We start from the raw sequence: 26,696 nt of genomic DNA, 5'->3' as shown, positions 1-26,696 counted from the left end.
AGGGTAGCAGTGTGAAGATTGTTAGTGAATATAGTAAAGAGAAGAGGACCTGCGATAGACCCTTGTGGAACTCCCAAAGTGACAGCCAGTAGAGAAGAGAGGTTTTGTTGCCATTTTATGGCTTATTGCCATACTGTTAGGTAGTCCTGGAACCATGCAATTGCAGATTGGCTAAGTTTTAGTTCAGAAAGTTCATTTAAGAGTTTATTATGTGAAACAGTGTCAAGTGCTTTAGGTACATTGAGAAAGATAGAGGAAACTAATTTGCCTTCATTCTGGTGTTAGTAAAGCTCATTATCAGGGCAGTGGTAATACTATAGTTTAGGCAGAATTCATGCTGAGTGTTAAATAGAAGATTATTGGATAAAAGATAGTCTAGAATTTGTGAATGAATGCATTTTTGTAGACTTTTGTATAATGGAACTAAGATAGCTATAGGCTGGTAATTGGACAGTTCTGCTGAGTTACTGCCTTTGTGTAATGTGATATTTTCCAAATTATTGGGATTTGGTATTCTGAAATGGACCAATTTATGAGGATAGATACCAAATAGGAGATGGCTTCAGCAGCAATTTTAAGATACTCTGCAGGTAAAGTATCAGCTGCTAGGGCTGTAGGTTTGAGATTTTTAACATATTTTTATAGTATCTGTTGGTAGAGGTTGGAAGGAAAAGTTTTTAGCATCCTGGCTTGGTGTTCAATGAGCTGATGGGGGAAAAGAGCAGTTGCTGTTTAACAGGGATAGTAGGGATTCATTGAAGTATCTGTTAAATTGCATGTCTATCTGTAGTGGTGTTGGTTGATGTGGAAGGTATACTGACTTGTCCACGTTGTACATTTTGTTTTTATAGCTGACCAAAAGTTTTATGGACTATTCTGATGTTTTGGTTGAATATTGCTTTAGTTGTTTTGTTTGTCTTGTTTAATTTGTCTTTTAGATTTGTTTCTTAATTCTAGATATAGCATCCATGGGACCTAACAACATCCCAGGCTGCATTCTACATGAGCTACAGAATGAACTGGCACCTCACCTAAGTCATAGCCTCACCTCTGGCTTTGTGCCCACTGAATGGTGCACAGTGACAGTTATCCCACTCCACAAAGGGGGAGCCACCATGGACCCTAGGAACTACTGTCCCATTACCCTGATGAGCCTGGTCTGCAAGGTCATGGAACATATCATCATGGAACTTATAAACAAAGACATTGGTAATCTAAAAATTCTGGACTCCACTCAGTTCAGATTTGTAAAAGGGAGATCATGTCTCCTAAACCTGATAGACTTCTTTGAAGCAGTCACCAAAGCCATAGACGAGGGGAAGGTGGTTCAATCAGCCTATCAGGATCTGGCCAAGGCTTTCAACACCATCCCCATTCTGGAATTATAGATAAACTCACTAAACTAGGTATAAATCCCTATGTCACAAGATGGGTTGCCAACTGAACCCACACTGTGAAAGTAGCAGACTCCAAATCTGACTTCAGACCAGTGACAAGTGGAGTACCACAGGGTTCAATCCTGAGTCCTCTCCTGTTTGGTATCTACTTCTCTGAAGTACAGACTAACACAGAAGGTCTTTGGCTAACGAAGTTTGCAGATGACTGCAAAGTAGGAGCCATAATCGAAACTCCTAACGATGTGGACAGCCTACAAAACGGCCTCACTGAGACAGATGCCTGGTGTCAAAGACATGACATCAAGTTCAATGCCAAAAAGTGCATTGTCATCCCCTTTGGTAAAAATTCTGTACCCAATAACTACAACATAGGCGTTAGTCTACTTAACACTGAAAGTGTGATAAGAGACCTTGGGACACAGGTGGACAGTAGTCTCTCCTTTGATAATCACATCGCCACAGTAGTCAGGAAATCCTTCTACGTGACACACCTCATCAAAAAAGGTTTCTCATACAGGAAAAAAGAGGTCATTGTTCCCCTCTACTCGTCACTCACTAGACCCATTATAGAGTAGAACGCCCCTTTTGGTATGTACCTCACAAGACATCTGCAACAACTGGAAAGGCCGCAGAAATACCTCACAAAGAGGATTACTGGCCTCAAACAGATGCCCTACACAGACTGTCTCAATAAACTCCAGCTTTACTCTGTCACATATCACCTACTCAGAGACAATCTCTGCCAAACATACAAAACTATGTCAATCCCAGAGCTGTTGGACATGCTCCACTTAATCCCTCCAAGCTACACGCTCTAGGGACCTAAACATTGTTACCACAATAAACAGAACATGCTGGAGGGATAGATTCCTGCCCCAGAGACTTCCCATACTCTTTAACAAACTCCCTATCTATGTCAAACAAAGATCTTCATTAGCACTCTTCAAGAAAAATCTTGATGATTGGATGGGAAATAAGAAATTCACCCTGGGGATAACTTCTGTGGCTCTGCTTGACTGGGGCACAGGAAAATAATTTTATTGGGTGGTGAAACCCAGGGTACATTTTTGGCTAGGCTTATATAGGCCCTTGGGCCAATAGCCTAGTACCTACCTATGAACCTAAGATATGTCTGTTGATTTGCTATACTTTTATTATTGCACCATATTTTCCAGGTCTTCTCTCTTGTTTTTAGTAGTGATCTTGTTTCTTTGGTTAGCCATGGGCCAAAGTTGTATTTTATCCTTATTGTTCTAGGAGAAGCAGTTTCTTTAAAATGTTAAGGAAGGTGGAGTTAAAATAATGGAGAAGAGAGGAGTGGCTAGTTAAAAATAAATGTAGGTATAGTAGTAGTCGGTGGAAAATGGGGGTAGGTTAGGGGAGCAGAGTGAAACTGAGCAGAATGAGGATAAACAGAGTGGGTAGTGCCAGTTGGCAGTGTGCTCAATGAGCAGAAATAATATCTTAAACCTTGGGCCAGAGTGGTAGGATAAGTAGTTTCTGAATAAAATTTTTTATATAAGTTATTTTAAGCAATTTGCAGCTTGGACTGCCTCTCAGAGCTTCCCAGTATTTTATCGTAATGTGCAGCTACAGCTGAGGTTGGAGAGGACTTATACGCAATGATTAAATGCAGTATAGCTTAACAAGGGGTGGTGTACAGTAAAGGTCTGTAAATCAAAGGGGTTACAGAAGCCTGAACAAAAAAGGCACTAATGCTAGCTGCCATCCCTGGTGGTGTGCTCACCAATATTTGCTAACAATGCATGTTAGAGTAAGCAGAAACCCAAGGCATATAACCTACGTTGATTTGAGAAGGTACGCTTTCTTCCCTGTTGCAGTTTGGGGCTCCCGGTTACTTCTTGTTGTTATCAAGTCACAAATTACAGAGGACTCAGGGACCTTAGTGCAGAATTAGCATATATTAAGGGAATATTGGTAAGCATACTACACCATAGGTACAATCAATAACAGGGCTGTTTAAAAATGTTAATGGTTTAACTGATGTCTGCTAAGTACCAGCATTTACTAAGTTGTTCAATGTGCATAAGGGATGGTACATACAGTGGAGTATCATAAGATTTCCAAACAAAAAATTAATTGGTACATGTCTATACTTAGCATGGAGTAATCAACTATGTTGATTCATTTCACATAGCACTCTGATGTCTCGTGTTAAAAGACACTGATGGCCACCCACTCTTTTTAGTATATAAAAGTTTGGCGTTTTGTTGTTTGCTACTCCTTAGTCTTGTTAGATAATAAACATTTATATAATAAAATGAAACATTTAATTGGATATAAGTGCTGGAAACCAAAATGTTGCAAGTCATATCTAAGTGGACAAGAGTATGTAACAAATTTGAAAAGTCCCATACTTGTATGTTAATTGAAATATGCACTTGACAAGGAAAGGGTTAATGAATAAAAAGAGTTGACAGGCTCCATTTCATGCTTTTGTTTCCTTAGTGATAGTACTGACATGAATTGCTTCCTTAACTTTGTCAAGTATTGTAAATAATCATTGTTTTATAATTAGCCAACTAATGTTTATCAGAGATCTCACCGAAGCAGATCTTAAGACAAAAGGATATTATCCTGAGATAAATCTAAGAATTACGTGATATGTCTCCAAGCAGCATTCAAAGATTTTGTTTGTAGGAAGAAGCCACTATTTCTAAACATTAATACAACAATAAATGACAGACCAGCAGTCAAGAGGAATACCAAATAAAATATAGTATTGTAACTGCCAAATGATTGGACCACCCACCACAAACTTAAAAACTTTGACTTTTATTAAACCAAAAATTTAGACCACCCCTTTTGATAAACAATTTCCACCCTTAAAAGAAACTCTGGGCTTAGTAATATTATATAAAATCAAATAACCAGCATTCAATATATAGGGCTCCTTACTCCTTTTGTCTTACCAGTATTTATTATACCAATAGCTTTTTTCAAAAGTGGCTTTTATATTAGGACCAGTCCTCTAAACAAAGGAAGGAGTATCTCCCAAAAGTTGATAAACATCAGGGCTTCCCTTTAAAATGTTCCAATGTTTCTTGAAAATACCCTTTACATCCTTGAGACATGTGCCATATTCCAAAATACAAGCCATCTTATAATCATTATTGTCTTTTATTTCCTATTGGGATTCCAGGCCCATACCTATTAATGGTTTATATTTGTGGCCCCATTGTGAAATCACATAATCTCTAACTTCCTTTACCAAAGGCAAAGGTCTCTTTTCAAAAACATGTTCCCATTTGAATCTATCTCTTGAGTAATGTCCTCCTGGCCATTTACAATACTTTTTTCTGTTTAAATTGATAACAGCTATAATATACCAAATGGGAATTACTAAAAGTTGGCTTTCTATAAATATACGACTTAAAGCCACCATCTGTATGTGTAATAAGGGTATCTGAATAACTAATGCTCATTATACTAAAATTTATACTAAAATTATATATAAAAGTAAGAAAAGAAGATGTTTGATGTAAATAATCAATAAATCATGCAATTTCATGCTGTGTTCCTTTCCATAAAATAAATACGTCATCTAAAATTCTTAAATAAAGCTGAATGTATTTCTTATAGGGACTTTCAAGCACATGTATATTTTACAGTAGAAACAATCTGGCAAAAATGGGGGCACAAGAGGCCCCTATAGCTACTCCCTTTACTTGTTTATATCCCCTTCATAAAATATAAAATTATTCTCCATACTCAAGCTCATGAGCTCATAAATTAAATTTACTTTGTTGTTATCAAACCCAGAATATTTAGTTATGCACTTATAAAAAAGATCTAAAACGACATCCTTTGATATACCAGTGAGTAAATCAATAACATCCACAGTGAGAAATATTAAATCCTTTGACCAAATGTCCTGTTTTGAATGGCCAAGGAAATCCCAAGAATCAATAATTAAATGTTTCACCTCGGAATGAGCCACCTATATATAACTACCCCCAAGGGTTACATCTTATATTTACTCCCAGATATAATGGGGTGAAACAGTGGTCTATCTATATTTTTATGAATCTTGGTTATCCAAAATATTGTGGATATCATTGGTTTCTTCACATACAAGAAGCCATAAACTTCATTTGTTATTCTCTGATCCATTAAGTATTCTTCCAAATATGAATCAATTCTACTGTAAGCAATATTCATTTAATTTAAAGGCACTTGTAACTATGTTTCATTGTCTGCTAAAATGTTAAACATAATTTATGATATTCCAAAACATCAAAAGGACTATCCCCCTCCCTTATCTGTTTGCATAATTCTAATGGATTTGTAATTTCTTGTTAAAAACGTTTAATTCTTCTTTAGTTAAGTTAGAATAAGGCAACTTCTTATTAATAACTCTAGCTTGTAACCTATATAAATCCTCCAAAACAGTATCCTTAACAACAGAAAGGGTAGGGTGCAAAGGGGGACTGAATATACTTCTCCTTCTCAATTCAAAGTTACCGTCATTCTTCCAAGTATAGTAAAAGGCCAGTTTATTAGACCAACTAGAATGATCTCACAATTTAAGGATGTACTCAGGAGGAAGGTTCAATAAGGAACATGTATTTGAAAAGAGGTTACCCTTTGTCCTTGATAAAGGAAGTTAGGGATTATGTGATTTCACAATGGGGCCTTAAATTAAACCATTATTAGGTACTGGCCTAAAATCTCAAGAGGAAATAAAAGACAATAATAATTATGAGAGGGCTTGTATTTTGGAATATGGCACATATCTCAAGGATGTGAAGGGCAGTTTCAAGAACAATTCGAATATTTTAAAGGGAAGCCCTGATGGTTATCAACTTTTGGGAGGCAATCCTTCCTTTGTTTACAAGACTGGTCTTAATATAAAAGCCAATTTTGAAAAAGCTGAGTGTATAATAAAAACAGTTAAGACAAAATGAGTAAGGACTAGAAGATGTGCGTTTTGTAAGCAGTGCCCCTATATACTGAATGCTGATTATTTCATTTTACATACATGTGAAGGCTGCCAGCCTAGCCAGATAGAATTTTATAGATAATTCTATCATTTGTAAATATGAATGTTGAACTACAGACTTGTTTTCTTAATTGAAAGGAAATACTGTGAAATGCTGAAATACAGGCTTGTTTTCTTAAATGAAACAATATGCAATGAAATGTTGAACTTAAGTAGCAAAATTGCCCTCTGCTGTAAAGAAAGCTAATTCAAGCATTTCTTGTCTGTCCCTTTGAAGTTAGAATTTGGAGTTGATGAGTCTGGACTGAAGCATCCTGCCTATTGTTTTAACTTAAGGAATAATTACTAGAGTTTGCATATGGAACGTCTTTTATTGATGTAGTTTCCTGCAGGTGCAAGATAACAATTATGTAGTTTCTGTTAGCCTGGGAACACCAGGAAAGTGTGAAATGATGTAATGGGAACAATGACTGCAATAGCAACTTAAACAGAGAGAATCAGAAGGAATTAAGCATTTTGTCTTGACCATCCAACTCACAGTACTGTCTTGCTCATATGTAAGTTATCTTAGACTTGTGTTTTCTTTTATAAATAGCTAGAAACTAGAAAGATTAGACTAAGCATTTTTCTGTGATGTCAGAATTGTACTACTGAATTATTTTTAGTATTTCTGTGTGATCTCTGAACTCTTGACTAGCACTGTGTAGTAAGAAGTATTGTCTTGTGTTTTTATTATTTATTATTAAATATTTTAAAACCTTTCAACTGTGGCTGTTTTGTGTAGAGATAATTTATGCTCTTTAGAGTACTTGTATGTGATTGGTAAAATTGTATAAAGCCACCTTTATAGCTTTAGCCCTGGGCTATACTACCAATTGGATAATAATACTGCAAAGTAATAATTGGACAACCGTTTAAGGGCTTTTGAGTACATGATAATTATTAGTGGGTGGTGGTAAGTGGTACTACATTATAGTCTGGGTGAAAGGGGCACAGCTGGAGAACCTATGCCAACCTTCCCCAGAAGTGTCTGTGTGGTTGTATAAACTCTTATCTCAAAGTGTGTGTGTGTGTGTGTGTGTGTGTGTGTGTGTGTGTGTGTGTGTGTGTGTGTGTGTGTGTGTGTGTGTGTCAGCTACTTGGGCAGGGAAACAAAACACTGGTTGGAGAGAGAGGGTGCTGGCGAGTTTAGCTTGCCCACTAGGCTGAGATCTGGGCCCTATAGCTGTGCCAGTGGGGAGTCTTATTGAGGACCTGAAGAGCAAGGGAGCGACCAGCCCTGTACTGACTGTGATCTCTGTGTGCTCTTAAGGGAAATTGCACTTTACTGTGTGTATTTGTTATCCTTTCCTCATATATGAGACTCTGGTGTTAGTGGTGATGATTGAGGCTCCTTGATTGCTGGGCCAGGGCACGGGCATCACAATAATATTATTAAGAACAGAGTTTCTTTTAAGGGTGGAACTTGTTTATCAAAAGGGATGGTCTAAATTTTTGGTTTAATAAAAGTCATGGTTTTTAAGTTTGTGGTGGTCTGGTCTTTGGCAGTTACAATCCTATATTTTATTTGGTTTTGGTCTTTTTGTTTAGTATTGTATCACTGTGCTTTATTTACAGTCGAGATGAAAACTCAAAACAAAATAGGTCATTAAACATATAAGTCCAGATGAAGAAAAATAATATACAGTGACCTAAATGATGAAACATCCACAAAGTCAACAACAAATACTTGGTGGACAGATAAGTTCTAATCAAAAATGGCATTAAAAGAAGTCCTATCAGTGGTGAAAATCCCAGCTAGATATGCAAAATTATACTTAAGAAGTGCAAAATTATGAAATATTAAGTACCAGCTCAAATTCCATACCTAGACTTGCTGACATAATCCTATAGAGCAAAAATCAAACCCAAGTTAATGGGTATCTGCCCGTACTTCCTCTCCCAATATTAACAAGCCTCATTCCTACTATCTGTCTACTCTGAGAGCTGCTGTTGCTAAGGAGTACTGCAACTTGGGCCAGAAACAAAACATAACATAGTCCCAGCTTTCTCCACACAGGCCTTTCTTTTTCCTCCTCCATTACCACGCATCGTTTGGAACACAAAATACAACAAACACAACTCCCTGACTTTTCCTTCTGCTTCATTCATATTACAGTCACTTAAATACACAGATCCAGTACTAATATGCCATCTACAGCTAACCACAGTCCAGAATGATAATCCAACCAGACATAGTGAGAAAAACTCTATAACCTAAAACCAAATGAGTATAGGAAGCTCTGTGGGATGGATAATCCATTGCTACCATTTTTCAGAGCATCACTACATAATCAGACTACTCTATTTTTGTTTTGCTGGGTTTTAGGCTACATGTCTAGTTCTTTATTTCTTTAATTAGAAAAGTAAGAATTTTTAATTTTTTTACTTTGTTTTGTCAAGTCCATTTTGGTCAGCATTTGAATTGTATTTTAAAGTAAATCTTCTAATTTGAAATTAACTGAAAGGGATTTGTATTTGTTGCATAAGTCAAAGTGCTATATTAAGAAGCTGTTGTCATTCCAGTCATATAACGACAACTTTCCATAAAGAACATATTATATAAGTAGATTTTATTACACTCTGATAATCCCAAATAATGACCTAAATGATCATTTATGAATTTGGTAGAATGAGGAACTACAAAATGAAATGGATAAAAAGATGTTTTAGCTGCACTAGAAAAGTTATATTGTAAACAGTTTTGTAGTACTCATTAACGTTTGATGGACACTCTCAACTGAGGTTCCTTTATGCACCAATCAGACTGGGGAAAACAGGGAGGTTGTCTGTCAAAGAGTATGCAAGGAGATTTGGGGAAACAGTAGTACATTCAGTTGCTTTAATGTAGCAAAATATGAAATTGTTGGATAAATATTTCTGGAAGCATGATAGCATATTGAGAAAAAATAAAACATGAACACGAATACAAAAAAATTCAGAGGTGTACCTGAGTTATTTAAAAGTGGTACCTTAGAATACTCTTTTATGGCCTAGAAGCTCTTTTTTCAGAAGAGGGAAATCAAGAATGATATTTAATTTGAGCATCCGGCAAGATTAAAAGTTGCCAAAATAACGGGAACAAGAAATGCCAAGAAGGAAATGAAATGGGAGAAAATATTTTTTAAAGAAAATAATATTGAGCAGAAATTTAGCAATACAAATATAGAGAGACACGCAAAATACCCTTTAGTAACAGGTCCTTGGGATGAGAGGGATGAGGGTGTAATTGATGGAGGCCTGAGATACGAGGACAGTCTACATGATCATTTTTACAAGATTAGGGTAACCAGATTAGGGTAATACTGTTTGGAGTTAGGAGATCATGATCGTTAAGGATGCTGAAATTTGTTCTAGCTTAGAAAATGTCATTAATATGTTGAGTTATAAAACAGCACATGTCCAGGATAAACACTATATTCAATGACCAAAGATAAAATTGGTTGTTTTAAAGAAAACAAACTAACTTGCTGAAAGTAAGAGATTGTTGTAAGACAATAGTATTTACTGCAATTAACTGACAGAGATGGGTGAAAAATTAAAAATGATTTAATAAAAACACTAAGTAAAGTAAATCTGTTATACTAACAATGATAGTAGATAAAGTACATAAGGAATTCTACAGGTGCAATACTGAATACCTTCAGTATGATCTTTATTACTGAAAATATAATTTTCTTTCTGTTTTCTTTTTAGGAAACCTAAATGTAAGACTGGTAAATGGCACAGATCGCTGCAATGGGACACTTGAAGTAACTAATGGTTTTGAATGGGGAGCAGTTTGCAATAATTACTGGAGTTTAAATCATGCCACTGTTGTGTGCAGGGAGCTGAATTGTGGATATGCTACATCTATACAAGGACATTATTCTTCAGGACATGACTCTAAGAATATATTACTCAGCAATGTAGTGTGTTATGGATGGGAATCTTCATTTTCTCAATGCATAGTTACTCCCTTTTTGCCACCTTCATGTAACAATTCTCAGATAGCCAGCATAACATGCTCAGGTACAACATCCAATACAAAAATACCAGTCACATTATAAAATGCTGCTAGGTTTAATGTGTTCATTTTTTCCAACATCATTAGTTGCTTGTGTCTGCACTGTTGTATATTTTATGTATCAATCAGGATATATGTTTTTTTCTTTTCCAGCACAATGGTCAGTGACTTAAAATAGAAGCTTGTTCACTCCATCGTACAAATAGATCAAAGTCATGGCATAAGAAAACTGTTTTACTGTGGACACTCTGGTCAGATAGGAATCCAAGCTCACAACTGGATAGAAAGGTCATCACTTTGCTTAAGTTCTGGAATCCTGCTGTTCATATTGCTCTACCATGATTGACCTAAATTGTATAGCTGGAGGTACAGACTCAGGATGTTCACACACAATTCTTGCAGATGACCAAAAAAAACAAAGGCATGCTTCCCAGACATTAAACTATCTGTTATGAAAGTTTTATCCTCTTCTCATATCTAATTATCTGTTACCAGCACTCTGCTACCTATTCAATAGTGTGAGTATGGTGAGGGAGTAAAATGGTGAGTTAAGACAGTAAAGTAGGTCTTACAGGAGAGAAAGGGATTGCAGGACAGAAATGAAGGAAAGAGGGCTGGTTGCACAAATGCAGTGAAGGCCATAACATGCAATGTAGAAGGCTGTGAAGAAAAACACGTTTAAAGCACTGGATATACATGTTTCTGAAACAGTAAAACAATTGTGCAATGGAATAAATGGAACATAATGAGTGATAATGAGATGAGTAGAACAGGAGAGGATGGTTACATATGGATGGCAATATAATATGCAGTGAGAGTAAGAACATTTCTGGAAATGCATTCCCATTAGAGAAAGTCATTGAAAGTGAAGTGTGTTAAGGTAAAATGGCAATTTATATGTGAATTCAAATGTAACATGGGATAGCTTGAGGCAGATTTCAAGGCTGGAAGATAAATTAAAAAAAGTATAACATGGTGAGATTGGCTTGTTTATGAAGGTAGGCTGACAAATAGTGAAGGGTTATTAAGTTAATTTTGCTGGAAGTTCAGGAGAGGATGGTTACATATGGATGGCAATATAATATGCAGTGAGAGTAAGAACATTTCTGGAAATGCATTCCCATTAGAGAAAGTCATTGAAAGTGAAGTGTGTTAAGGTAAAATGGCAATTTATATGTGAATTCAAATGTAACATGGGATAGCTTGAGGCAGATTTCAAGGCTGGAAGATAAATTAAAAAAAAGTATAACATGGTGAGGTTGGCTTGTTTATGAAGGTAGGCTGACAAATAGTGAAGGGTTATTAAGTTAATTTTGCTGGAAGTTAGAGTTTATTACCAACCAGCAAGTCAGTACATCAGTTATTTGGAGTAGAAAAGAGCAGGCAAGGGACAATAACTGGTGAGCACTCACAATAAAGGACTTTGATGTTTGCTGTAATAAATCAAATGAAGGGATACCTGTGGGTTACATTTAATTCAGGTACATTACCTGTATCAGTATTGCTGTCTTGTGAATCCAGTCAAGCAAAATACATCAAGAAATATAAGAGAAATCTTCGTTATTACAGTAATGGACAAATACGTATTTTCACATGCAACAAACAAAGGAATGTGAAACAGTGAATAAACCTTCAGTGCTAAAGACTAATATGTATATGAGGTGCTAATGAGCTCATTACAGGATGGTCAGTTATGCCAATAATTTGGCAATTAAAAGATGAAAAGCAAAGATGGGAGAAGAAGAACAGCCGAGCAACCTGATGGAATATTCTGAGCCACATCACATGAAGCTACATGCATAGCTCAAGATATGGGCTCTACAAAGTGCATAATATATCAACAGAAGGCAGAGCTAGACAGTATGACATCTGGATTGAAGAACTGGAAAGAAAACAAGTATCATGCAAATGGAGCTGCTGGAAATAAACAACAAGGTCCAGGTAAAGTCAGAAGCAGCTGGCCTGTTGCCAATATAAAATGGATGATCTTGAAAACAGTTTGTGATGCCATATCCTAATAACGATGGCAGTGTCCAAGAGAGTATCCAAAACATGTAAGTTCCTGAAGGGTTTCTTTAAAAAGTGTTTCCACACTGGGAAGAGAAGAAACTGGAGTTTGACAGTAAACCAGAATTGTAGGAGAAATAACACAGGGGCAGTCTTGACACATTTTCTGGCTTTTCACATTGCAATCTATTTGAAAAATACTTGAAAATGTGAAATGTCATTTAGTTTCTCTATCTATTTACACAGGAACGCATAATGTTGTAATGTATTTTATACTTATCTGTTTAATTTTGTGACTATTTAGTGAATGTCTAAAACTTATCGCGTATTATCTAACTTAGTCTAAACTAGTATTTTATTTCTTGTAGTATGTATACTACTGAATTAGTTATTTCTATATGTTCAGTGTGGAGCTTTTCTCCCAGAGTCTCCACTGAAAAAGGGTATGTGCCCAGTTGGACTTTCCCAGTAAACAAATGTGAAACAAAAAAATTAATTTTTGCGTCTTTTGGCTTTTCCCAGTTAGGGGTCGCCACAGCAGAACTCTGGTCCTCTAATGATTGGCAGTAGAGTTTTACATGCTGGCTTGCCAGGCCTAACGCACAAACTTCATTGAAGGAACGTCCATTCATGCATGTCGTCACACAGAAGACGCTCTAACTGAGAATCGAACGGGCAACGTCTAACTGTGAGGCGACAACGCTACCGCAGCACCACCACCACAGTGAAATAAAAAAAATTAATAAATAAACTTATATATTTATTTTTTAAACTCAGACTCAAACATTAATCAATTTAAATGTAGAAAATCTAAAGTAAAATATTTGAATGTAAATGCATCTAAATTTATCATCAAAACTAGGTTAATTCTTAAATCTGTTAGAACCCTTCTGTTTGAATTACAGAATCATTAAATCATTGAGTGCACAAGGAAACCATGTCATGTAGTCATTTATGCCTTGCTAGTACCCTCCCTTAGACCTTACCACTTTTTTTTAAAAGGTTTGATAGGCCAATCATACCACTAATGAATTTCTGAATAAGTATCCACTTCTTAAATTAATTCTTAAAGGAGACTGTTGCAGAAAAGAGGAAAATACTAGGATGCAAAAAACTCCCTCACCAGCCTCAGTAAGAAGCTGAGATCCCTCATGAAATCCTCCAAAGCTAGTTATGAAAATAAAATTGCCAAAGATTCCAAAGACAACCACAAGGCATTCTATAGTTATGTCAAGAATCTAAATGGCAATGCTCAGATCTGCTTTGAGCTACATCAGAATAGCATTAAATACACTGATCCCAAGGATATTGCCCATATCCTGGTGGATCAATTTAGTGCCAACTTCATCCCCTTCTCACCCCCTAAAGAGCCCATCTCAATACCAAAAGATTGCCAAATTCCAGTAATCACAGCCACACAGGTAGAAACTGCACTCTCCAAAGCTAAGAATACAGCATCCATGGGACCAGATGACGTCCTGGGCTGTGTACTACATGAACTACAAAATGGGGTCTATATTATATCACAGAATGCTTAAAAAGTGAATGGTGATTAACAGACCTATGTAAGCGAAAGCTTACGATGTCGAAGTGTCAGAACAGCGATTTTTTTTCCCTTGGAAAAAAATCGCTGTTCCAAAAAAAAAAAATAAAATAAAAAAAAATAAAAAACAATTTCAAACATTACATTAAGTGGGGGGCTTCACCCCCACACCACCTCTATTTAAATATACCAACTCCGAGACCACACACAGTGCCAAAAATGGCAAAGTACCGAAGCGGCCAAGTGAATTCTTTCCCAGGGAAAGAATTTGCTTAACAGCCACTTCAATATTTTGCGTTTTCAGCCTTTTATGTTCGACCAAGACGCATTCGAAAGAATGTGTCTTCGGTCTTGCAATATAGACCCACAAAATGAACTGGCACCCCACATAAGTGTCATGTTTAATCATAGCCTCACTTCAGGCTTCGTGCCCACTGAGTGGCGCACAGCTACAGTTATCCCACTTCACAAGGGGGGATCCACCTTGGATCCCAGGAACTACCATCCCATCAGCCTGACGAGCCTGATCTGCAAGGGCATGGAACGCATTATCATGGAACTTATAAACAAAGACATTGGCAACCTTCAAACACTGGACCCCACCTAGTCTGGGTTTGTGAAGGGCTGATCTTGTCTCCTGTGCCTGATTGACTTCTTCACATCAGTCTCCAGAGCTGTGGATGAGGGTAAGGTGGTCCACACAGCCTATCTGGACCTCACAAAGGCCTTCGACACCATCCCCCACTCTGGAATCATAGATAAACTTACTAAGCTGGACATAAATCCCTACATCATTTGATGGGTTGCCAACTGGCTTACTGACAGAACCCAGAATGTAAAAGTAGCCGACTCCAAATCCAGCTCCAGACAAGTCACAAGTGGAGTACCTCAGGGTTCAGTCCTGGGACCACTCTTGTTTGGCATCTACTTCTCTGAAGTACAGGCCAGCACTAAGGGACTCTGGCTAACAAAGATCTCAGATGACTGCTAACTGGGAGCCATTACTGAATCCCCAAATGATGTGCATATTCTACAAAAGGGCCTTACAGAAACAGATGCTTGGTGCCAGAGCCATGGGCTCAAGCTTAATGCCAAGAAATGTATAGTTACCCCTTTGGGAAAAAACAAGTGCCCATGAATTACCACATAGGTGGCAGTACACTAAATACTGAAAGTGTGATGAAAGACTTAGGGACACAGGTGGACAGTTGTCTCGCCTTCGATAACCACATTGCCACAACAGTCAGGAAAGCCTTCTATGTGGCACACCTCATCACTAAGGGCTTTTCATCCAGAAAAAAAGAAGGTCATTGTCCCACTGTAGTCATCCCTCATTAGACCCATTATAGAGTACAACACCCCATTTGGTATGTACCTCACAAGACATCTGCAACAGCTGGAAAGGCCATAGAAATACCTCACTAAAAGAATCACAGGCCTAAAGCTGATGCCCTATGCTGACCGTCTAAAAAAATTCCAGCTATACTCTGTGGCATATCATCTACTCAGAGGTGATCTCTGCTTAACATACAAGGCCATATCAAACCCTGAGCTGTTGGACATGCTCCGCTTAAAGAAATCCCAATCCCTCAGAGCCACACACTCCAGGGAGCTAAACCTTCTCATCACAATGAACAAAACATGCTGGAGGGAAAGGTCCCTGACCCAGAGACTCCCCATACTCTGGAATAGACTGCCCATACATATCAAACAGAGCGCCTCATTGGCCCTCTTCAAAAGGAATCTTAACGATTGGATGGGAGCTAGGAAATTCACCCTGGGGGTCATGACAGTCACCCTGCTAGACAGGGTTCCAGGGAAGTAAATATTGTGGGAAGAAATATCCGGGGAAATATTTGGCTAGGCTTGTATAGGCCCTAGGGCCGATAGCCTAGTACCAACCTATGAACCTATAGTGTGTCACACTGCTTGATCTGGAAATGAAGTTTGCTCTAGAGAAGGAATACTTCTCGTGTGTTCAGTCTGTCCTCCAACATGATTTGTGTATTTTCTGAAGCAAGTTCCAATCTCTTGTTCTAATGTTTACTAGGGTGTTTGATTTGTGGCCTGAAAGTCATGGAACAATTTACACATAAGGAGTCTAAATTATACTGACTACAAGGGCAAGACGTTCAGCCTCTCTTTGTAGCTCAAATCCTTTAGGGCCATGATCATTTTGATTGGGAATCTCTGGGGTCTCTCAAACTGCTTGATATGTTCAGTGAGATGTATCACAAACAGAATATTGTATTCAGTGATGGTCCAAAGCAGTGCAGGATATATCAGTGCCTTTGTTAATACGATCATTAATCCCTTTTCATTCTTTTTCTGTCACATCTATATCATAGGATCATAGGTTCATAGGTGTGTACTAGGCTAATAACCCTGGAGCCTTTACAAGCCTAGCCCATAGGATTACCCTGGCATCGTGCCACTCGACCTTAGTTCCCAGTGTCTCTATCGAGTAGAGCTACTGGAGTGATCCCAGGGTGAATTTTCTATTTCCCATTCACTCATCAAGATTTCTCTTGAAGAGGACCAGTGAGGTGCTTTGCTTGACATGTATGGGCAGTCTCTGGGTTATGAACCTGTCCCTCCAGCATGTTATGTTGATTGTGGTAATGAGGTTGAGGACTCTGGAGCATGTGGTGTGGATGGATTAGGATTTCTTTAGATGTAGCATTTCTAACAGAGCTGGATCAGACATGGCTTTGTAAGTCAAGCAGAGATCACCTCCAAGTATGTGGTATGAGACAGATAATAGTTGGAGTTTTTTGAGTCTGTCCATATAGGGCAAGTGTTTAAGGCCTAGGATACTCTTTGTGAGGTACTTTTCCAGCCTCTCCAGTTGTCTAGTGAGGTACATGCCAAATGGGTCATTGTACTCAATGAATGGCCTAATGAGGGAAGAGTAGAAGGAGACAAGGACCTCTTCCTGGATGCAAAACCCTTAGCAATGAGATGTGCCACATAGAAGGACTTTCTGACCACAGTGGCAATGTGGTGGTCAAAAGAGAGGTTGCTGTCAACCTGTATACCCAGATCTCTTATAATGCCTTCTGTGTTCAGTGGACTACTATCGATGCAGTAATTCAAGGGAACTGGGTTTTTCCCAAGGGGATGACGACACATTTTTTGGCATTGAGTTTAAGGGCATGGCTCTGACACCAGTTGTTGGTCTCAGTAAGGCCTTTATGTAGGATGTCAACATCACTTGATGAGTTAATAATAGCTCCCAACTTGCAATTGTCTACAAACATTTTCAGCCAGAGTCCCTTCATGTTGGCCTGGAATTCAGAGAAGTAGATACCAAACAGGGGAGGACCCAGGACCGAACCCTGTGGGCTCCACTCATGTCTGGTTGGCAGTCTGACTTGGAGTCAGTTACCTTGGCACTGAGGTTCTATCTGTGAGCCAGTTTGCAACCCGCCTAGTGATAAAGGGGTTGATGCCAAGCTTAGTGAGTTTTTCTATGATTCCTGAGTGGAGAATGGTATCAAAGGTCTTGGCCAGGTCAAGGTAGGCTGTATGAACCACCTTACCTTCATCCACAGCTCTGGTGACTGACTCAAAGAAGTTAACCAAGTTGAGCAGGCATGATCTACCCTTCACAAAGCCAAACTGTGTAGGACCCAGAGTTTGGAGATTCCCTATATCCTTGTTTATTATATCATGTATAAAGTTTTCTTGATGTCAAATTTCCTCTCTTCTGCTTTGGTATGCTGTTTTATTTTTTCAACCTTTACTTCAAAATACTCATAGTAAACTCCATATGAACACTGCATTTCATAATGACTGGGAATAAGATTTTCAGCATAGTGTTTTTAAGAGTCCTGGAATTCTTGTTATTATTAAACAAAAGCTTGATAATATCCTAGATATGCTACTTGATTCATAAATGCATAATGACATTTCTTAGTTCTTTCACTGGTGAGCTTCAGATGAAAGCAACAGAAAGACACAAATCTACTGGCAAAAATAAGAGTGCAGAAAGCTTAACTGGATAAATCAAAAATAAGAGCGCAGAAAGCTTAACTGGATAAATCAAAAATAAGAGCGCAGAAAGCTTAACTGGATAAATCAAAAATAAGAGCGCAGAAAGCTTAACTGGATAAATCAAAAATAAGAGCGCAGAAAGCTTAACTGGATAAATCAAAAATAAGAGCGCAGAAAGCTTAACTGGATAGATGTTATATTCTTTTCACAGACAACAGATCTTCAGGCAGAAATGTGTATTAAACACTCTTACCTTTTACCTTGGAGAGTTTCATATGTTTCCAGTTATGCTCCAGTTAGGTCAAAAGACCGTCTAGAAATGCTACTTCCCTCAATATATATTCAAAGTTTTGGAGCTTTGAGCTTGTGAAGTAGATCTGTCTGTGTGTGTGTGTGTGTGTGTGTGTGTGTGTGTGTGTGTGTGTGTGTGTGTGTGTGTGTATCTACTTCACTACACCAACACGCCACAAAGCCAACACCCAAAACACCGAGACCAAAAGAAAGAAAACACACAATACCAACAACTCACAAAACCGAACACCATAACACCGACACCCAAAACACCAACACACAAAACGTAAACTACACATTACACACAACTATACATGCACTAACCTTAACCCAAACCATAACCCTAAGGTCCGACACAACCGCACACTTACCATACCCGCACCCTAACCTTAACTCACTTAACCCACCCCTAAACCTAAAGTCCATCGCTATCGCACACTTACCCTACCTGCACCCTAACCCTAACTCACTTAACCCACCCTTAAACATAAAGTCCGTCACAATCGCACACTCACCCTACCCACACCCTAACCCTAACTCACTTAACCTGTCCCTAAAACTACAGTCTGTCACTATCACACACTTACCTTACCCGCACCCTAACCCTAGGTCCGACACTACCACACACTCACCTTTCCCACACCCTAACCCTAAATCCCTCACTATCGCACACTTACCTGTCCGCTCCCTAACCCAAAATCCCTCACTATCGCACACTTACCACTCACACATTGCCCATGTTGGTGTTTCGGCTGTTGGGATTTCACCTTGTCGATCATCTGCGTCGTCGGTCTTTTGGTCTCGGTGTTTTGGTTTATATTTGATTTATGGGGGGATTTACTAACTGCTTCTGTCCATCGGAGACATAGGAGCCAGATTACCTATCCATTGGTCCAAGTTGTGCTTCACAAAGGATAGACAGAAACTCTGCTACACATGGATGGGTGAGCCTGTTCCAGACAATGGAAATTTTCTGAAAACATATTTATCCTTCCAAGATGGCCTATTTATGTTGCAAGTACATTTTAAGTTTTTAATCTAGTAGTTGTAATGCTGTTTGTTTTACAGATGTGCAGAATATTCATAAAACATGGTGAAGGTATGCCTTGTGTGCCAGGTACAGGTCACCTTTTAGAAGTCTGAATGATACTGAGTAAAGGGACAGGGCTTTGAGGCAATCAACATTGGACATTGTTTTTATTCCCTGTATTCTTTTTGTAAGGAATGTTTGTGGATGTTCCAGTTGTTGCATGTGTATGGTTAGGTACATACTAAATGGGGCGTTATACTGTGTGATGGGCCCTTCACACCTACATAGGGAATTTGTACTTCTTCTCACACATTTAACTTTTATAATCATTATTTTTGAGGCTTTATTTAACCCTCTTCAGCCTGTGAAATTTAAATGCTGATATCATACACATTGTTTGACACAGTTCTATTGCTCAGAAATAGTATGAAATCATTACTAGAACTAATCATGCACATGTTATACAAAATATATTTACTTGTAACAACATTTACTAAATATTATCTGAAAACATATCACTATTTTATTGTTAAATGTATTACCACTTTGATAAAATGTTTTCTTACTTCATGATGGACATCCTTTCAAGACTTATCTTTTTTAAAAATTCCTTCCAATACTCATAGGTTCATAGGTTCATAGGTTCATACTAGGCTATCTGCCCTAGGGCATTTATAAGCCTAGCCAGAATGTGTTTGGCTTTCGCCACCCATTTTAAATTTATTTTGCTATGCCCTTTTTCGAGGTTAGTATACTATGCCTCTGTCTAACAGTGACACAGAAGTGATACCCGGGGTAAACCTACGATCTCCCATCCACTCATCAAGATTCCTCTTGAAGAGAGTCAATGAGGGACTCTGCCTAACCTGGACTGGGATTTTATTCCAGAGTGAAGGGAGCCTCTGGGTTATGAATCTGTCCCTCCAGCATGTCCTATTTATTTCAGTGCTGAGGTTCAAGTCTCTCAAGCATGTAGCTCGATGGGATTTGGATTTTTTGAGGTGCAGCATGTCCCTTAATTCCAGGTTGGACATGGCTTTATACGTCAGGCACAGGTCGCCTCTGAGCAGGCGGTATGCCACTGAGTAGAGCTGGAGTTTCTTTAACCGGGCAGCATATGGCATCTGTTTGAGCCCTTTGATCCTGTTGGTGAGGTACTTTTGGGGTCTTTCCAGTTGCTGCAGGTGTCTGGTAAGGTACATCCCAAAAGGGGCATTGTACTCAATTATGGGCCTGATGAGGGATGAGTAAAGAGGCACGATGACCTCCCCTGATCTAGATGTGAATCCCTTCATGATTAGGTGGGCTATATAAAATGTTTTTCTAACCACTTTGGCCACGTGGTTGTCAAATGAGAGATTGCTATCAACTTGAGTCCCCAGGTCCCTAATTACTTCTTCTGTACTTAATGGATTACCACCTATGTGGTAATTTGTGGGCACTTTGTTTTTGCCAAAGGGGATGACTATACACTTTTTGGCATTTAGCTTGAGGCCATGGCTCTGGCACCAGTTGTCTGTTTCTATGAGGCCCTTTTGGAGGATGCTTGTGTCGGCTGGAGAGTCGATTATTGCGCCCAGTTTGCAGTCATCTGGTCAGCCACAGTCCTTCCGTGTTGGCCTGTACCTCTGAGAAATATATACCGAACAAGAGAGGTCCCAGGACTGAGCCTTGTGGGACACCACTTGTAACTGGTTTGGAGTCTGACATGGCTCCAGCAATTCTAACCATGTGGGTTCTGTCCTTGAGCCAGTTTGCAATCCATCTAGTGACTTAGGGGTTTATATTTAAGATGGTGAGCTTATCTATAATGCCCGAGTGGGGTATTGTATCGAAGGCTTTTGCGAGGTCCAGGTAGGCTGTGTGGACCACCTTCCCCTCGTCAATGGCCTTGGTGACTGTTTCAAAGAAATCAACCAGGTTTAAGAGGCAGGATCTGCTCTTAACAAAGCCGAAGTGGGTAGGATCCAGTGTTTGTAGGTCCCCAATATCTTTATTTATGAGGTCCATGATGATCCTTTCCATAGCTTTGCAGACCAAGCTAGTCAGGCTTATGGGGCGATAGATTCCAGGATCCGTTGAGGCACCACCTTTATGGAGAGGGACCACTGTTGCTGTACGCCACTCTTTGGGCACATATCCTGTAGTAAGACTGAGATTGAACAGTAGTTTTATGCTTGGGTTTAGCTCTTCTTGGAGTTCATGTAAGACGCAGCCCGGGACACCATCTGGTCCCATTGATGCTGTGTTTTTTGCTTTGGAGAGGGCGGCTCTTACCTGAGCATCTGAGATGTCAGGGAGGCAGCACTTTGCTGGGATAGATATTTGCCCTTTTGGTGGGGAGGCGGGGGAGAAGTTTGCGCTGAACCTGTCAGCTAGGATGCTGGCAATGTCTGTGGGTTCGGTGTATTTTTTGTCATTTTGGACTAATTCTGAGCATATCTGGGAATTACCACCCAGGTTCCTAACATAACTAAAGAAAGCCTTGTGATTATCCTTAGTGTCCTGTGCAATTTTTCTCTTGAAGCTGGCCTTAGACAATTTTATGTGTGCCCGTAGTTTTTTGCTAATACTGATCAGTGATGCCTTCCCTTTTTGGTATTTTGCTCTATCATTTAGTAGCTTCCTCCTTCTATTGTATAGTTTGTTTATGGCTGGGGTCCACCAGACAGGACGTCTGCCTTTGGAGGATTGGGTCTTGGTTTTATTTGGGATCGCATGATCCATGCATTTCTGAAGGTGTTCATAGAATGCGTTTATAAAGGATTCTGCGGTCTGGGCAGATTTTACACAGGCCCGGGGCTTTGAAGGATTCCACCTCAGTTTTGAGGAGTGTGAAATTTGCTTTAGAGAAGTTTTTCACTGTGGTTTTCTGGGCAGGGGTGGGGTAGGGATGTGAATATCCAGTGAGATTAGTTTATGGTCTGATCTTACCAGTGAGGGATACACTTCTGGTCTGGAGCATAGAGTCCCCATGTTGGTGATGATCAGGTCCAGTATGTTTCCCCTCGTGTGGGAGTGGTAACAAGTTGTTCCATAGCATTTGAGTTTATAAATTCTAGGAACCTTTGGGCTAGGGTGTTGGAGCTAGAGTAATGCTCCCAGTCTATGTTTGGGTAGTTGAAGTCGCCCAATATAATGGTGTTTGGGAGACCTTCATATTTTCCAGTGTTCTCAGGAAGGCCGAGTGGGGTTCCTGGGTTTGGGAGGGTGGTCTGTAGCAGGCTATAAACTGGAAGGCAGTTTTACCCACTGTTAGTTGCACATGGATAGTCTCTGATGCTTCGTGCTTTGCCACCAACCTGGAGGTGTGGGTATCTTTGATGAATATCGATACTCCCCCTCCTTTTGTGGTTCGGTTCAAGTTTTGGGGCCAAAAAGCATGGTATGAGGTATAACCTGGTAGTGCTGGGGTGCTCTCGGGAGCCCTGAACCAGGTTTCTGTTACTGCACAGATATCGATGTTCTCCATGCTAAGGAGAGTTTCGAGTGCATGCATGTTGAGGTTTAGACTTCTGGCGTTGAGTAGCATTACTCTTAGTTTCTTATCCCTTGTGATACCTATGGAGGTGGGTTTGTCTTTTGAGCCTTACCTAAAAAGGCACTATGGGGGTAGCAAGAGCCTTTGCCAATATCCGAAAGCCCAGGGGTGACAGGTGCAAGCCGTCCCTAGCGAAGCATCGTGGCTTGTCGAGCATATCATCCCAAGCTGACAGGCATTGGATCCCCTTTGAATGACACCAGTACTTAAGCCAATTGTTGAAATTGATCATCTTGTCTTCATATTGTGGCATCATTCTTGGTGAGGGTAAGATGCTACTCAAGGTCAGGGTCATACCGGCCTGGGCTACATGCTCAGAGAGCTCCTTTATGTTTCTTTTCATGTAGTTCAGGGAGGTACATCTCACGTCATTCACACCAGCATGGACAATGACTGAGTCATATTTGTACTTGCCTTGGAGTGACCTGAAGGCTTGTGTTATGTGGCGGATCCTAGCACCCAACAGGCTGCTCACCATGACCCTCTCCTTGTTCAGCCTGGTGAGCAGGACGTCAGTGTGCCTGACGATAGTCACCTATTACAAGTGTATCAGGTGTGTTGTTTAGTCTTAAGGGCTGTGACTGTTTGGCACACTGGCTTTGTGAGATATGTGTTGCACGTGTTTTGTTTTGGGGTAGCGGCTGCTTGGGTGTCTGCTTTGGAGGTCTCTGTTGCTTCGGCAGATCTTTATTTAGAGCCTCCGAGTATGTTTTTGTGTGATTATGTGTTTGGTTTGCAGTCGTGGTAGGTCTATGTGAGACTGGAATTGTAGTGAGTGTGGTTTCCTTCTCCTCCTGACTGGTTATGCCAGTACTGAGTTAAGACAGCTTAGCCTCCAGTTTGGCTATATGGTTGCATCTCTCACATGTGTTGGAATTTGTTGGGAGGAGGAGAGGGTTGTCTGTGTACATGAGGCAGTTGTAACATTGCCTCAAGATTCCCAGATTCACCAGCTGGACTGGAGAGGAGATTGACAACTGACCTTTGGACATGCTAGAATAATATTGGGAATTCCTTAATAATTGAAAACCAGGGCCAGTGGGGAGTGAGGGTGTAGTGCTTTTAATTTTTAGTGCTGACTTATATAATTGCTTTAGTGAGCAAGTGCCAGGTAACTTAAGTGCAATGTGTTACAGGTAACTTAAATGCAAAATGACAAACAGTAACTTTCTTTCAAGTGAAACAAGGAAATAAGTACAGTAAGCAATGCAGATATCACTAGTGATCCACAGAAGTGCTGAGAAGCCAGATTAGGTGGAATTAGCGTTCCAGGAAATAACAAGCAAACAAACAACAAGCATATAAACAAAGCTAGATTTAGCAGGCCTGGATCTAGTCTATGCTACAGCAAACAAGGTGTACCAATTTCAGTAAGATACAGTTCAAATATTCAGGCACTATAAACCTTTAACCAGAAATTCCCAGCTCAGAAGGGCAGAGTCCAGCCTCTTCTCCCACAAGAATGCAGACCACAAACCTTCTTAATGTAAAATAACTGGCCTGAAGCCCAAGTGCTTAAACCAGAACTAATACACTTTAAGAATAACAGACACTGGGCTCTCAATCAGCAGTTCCCAACTTAGAAGGATGAAAGCTACCTGTCCTGCCACCACAGTGCATGCCACAAACCTTCCTAATGTAAAACAACTGGTCTGAAGCCCAAGTGCTTAATCCAAAAGACTTAGAATGATAGCTACACTTTAATCAAGTTACTACCAAGCAGTAATAAATACAATTGAATACTTTAGAGAATGCCTGGATTAGTGCTCAAGTTACACAAACAAAGCTAGATCCAGCAGGCCCGAATCCAGTCTATGCCACAGCAAACAAGGCACCAACTTCAGTAAGAAGCAGTTCAGATATGCATGCACTATAAGCCTTCAACCAGAAATTCCCAGCTCAGAAGGGCAGAGTCCAGCCTCTCCTCCCACAAGAGTGCAGACCACGAACCCTCTTAATGTAAAATAACTGGCCTGAAAGCCCAAGTGCTTAAACCAGAATTAATACACTTTTAGAATAACAGACACTGAGCCCTCAATCAGCAGTTCCCAACCTAGAAGGATGTAAGCTACCTGTTCTGCCACTACAGTGCAGACCACAAACCCTCTCAGTGCAAAACAACTGGTCCAAGCCCAAGTGTTTAAACCAAAAGGCTTAGAATGAGTTACACCAAGCAGTAATAAATACAATTGAGTACTTTTAAGATGATACAAAAGTAAAAAAAGTAGGTAGAAACACAAGTACAGTAAAAGCAGATGAATTTTTTTTTTTTTTTTTTTTCTGAACAAGTGCTGAGATCAAAGAAACAGATTTGCGTGCTGAAACTAGAAAACTGGCTAGTTATAAGAAAAAAAACTAAGCTAGAAGGCTTCTCTCCAACACAGAAGGGCTTGGGGGCTCAGAAGCCTACAAATAGTCTATACCACTTAACAGGAAAGGCAGGAAACAAGCTTAATTTTTTTTTTTTTTTTTTTTCTGTTTTCCAGATGCTCTCTTTGTACACAGTAGGAGTGCCTGAAATCAGAATATGATCTCACTGCACTTAGCATGGAGAACATCAATATCTGTGCAGTAAAAGAAACCTGCTCAGGTAAGAGCCGCCCTCTCCAAAGCAAAAAACACAGCATCAATGGGACCAGACGGTGTCCCGGGCTGCGTCCTACATGAACTCCAAGAAGAGCTAAACCCAAGCATAAAACTACTGTTCAATCTCAGCCTTACTACAGGATATGTGCCCAAAGAGTGGCGTACAGCAACAGTGGTCCCTCTCCATAAAGGTGGTGCCTCAACAGATCCTGGAAACTATCGCCCATAAGCCTGACTAGCTTGGTCTGCAAAGCTATGGAAAGGATCATCATGGACCTCATAAATAAAGATATTGGGGACCTACAGACACTGGATCCTACCCATTTTGGCTTTGTTAAGGGCAGATCCTGCCTCTTAAACCTGGTTGATTTCTTTGAAACAGTCACCAAGGCGATTGACGAGGGGAAGGTGGTCCACACAGCCTACCTGGACCTCGCAAAAGCCTTCGATACAATACCCCACTCGGGCATTATAGATAAGCTTACCATCTTAAATATAAACCCCTATGTCACTAGATGGATTGCAAACTGGCTCAAGGACAGAACCCACATGGTTAGAATTGCTGGAACCATGTCAGACTCCAAACCAGTTACAAGTGGTGTCCCACAAGGCTCAGTCCTGGGACCTCTCTTGTTCGGTATATATTTCTCAGAGGTACAGGCCAACACGGAAGGACTGTGGCTGACCAAGTTCGCAGATGACTGCAAACTGGGCACCATAATTGACTCTCCAGCAGACACAAGCATCCTCCAAAAGGGCCTCATAGAAACAGACAACTGGTGCCAGAGCCATGGCCTCAAGCTAAATGCCAAAAAGTGTATAGTCATCCCCTTTGGCAAAAACAAAGTGCCCACAAATTACCACATAGGTGGTAATCCATTAAGTACATAAGAAGTAATTAGGGACCTGGGGCCCAAGTGGATAGCAATCTTTCATTTGACAACCATGTGGCCAAAGTGGTTAGAAAAACATTTTATATAGCCCACCTAATCATGAAGGGATTCACATCTAGATCAGGGGAGGTCATCGTGCCTCTTTACTCATCCCTCATCAGGCCCATAATTGAGTACAATGCCCCTTTTGGGATGTACCTTACCAGACACCTGCAGCAACTGGAAAGACCCCAAAAGTACCTCACCAAGAGGATCAAAGGACTCAAACAGATGCCATATACTGCCCATTTAAAGAAACTCCAGCTCTATTCAGTGGCATACCACCTGTTCAGAGGCGATCTGTGCCTGATGTATAAAGCCATGTCCAACCCGGAATTAATGGACATGCTGAATCTCAGAAAATC

The 26,696-nt window shown here is 39.8% G+C and overlaps 1 protein-coding gene across 1 annotated transcript in view; it reads left to right on the top strand.

The window, feature by feature from the left end:
* Window positions 1-26,696, top strand: part of LOC122815622 (deleted in malignant brain tumors 1 protein-like) — a 569,610-nt gene that overhangs the window by 525,374 nt on the left and 17,540 nt on the right. Inside the window, exon 12 of the mRNA XM_044088283.1 lies at window positions 10,096-10,410. Within this exon, the coding sequence (XP_043944218.1) occupies window positions 10,096-10,410 (315 nt within the window). The remainder of the gene's footprint in view (window positions 1-10,095; window positions 10,411-26,696) is intronic.

Source organism: Protopterus annectens, chromosome 1.part1, assembly GCF_019279795.1.
Source record: "Protopterus annectens isolate FY-2018-M chromosome 1.part1, PAN1.0, whole genome shotgun sequence".
Taxonomy (NCBI): domain Eukaryota; kingdom Metazoa; phylum Chordata; order Ceratodontiformes; family Protopteridae; genus Protopterus; species Protopterus annectens.
Note: the sequence above shows the minus strand (reverse complement) of the source record. Positions and strands in the feature narration are given on the sequence as shown.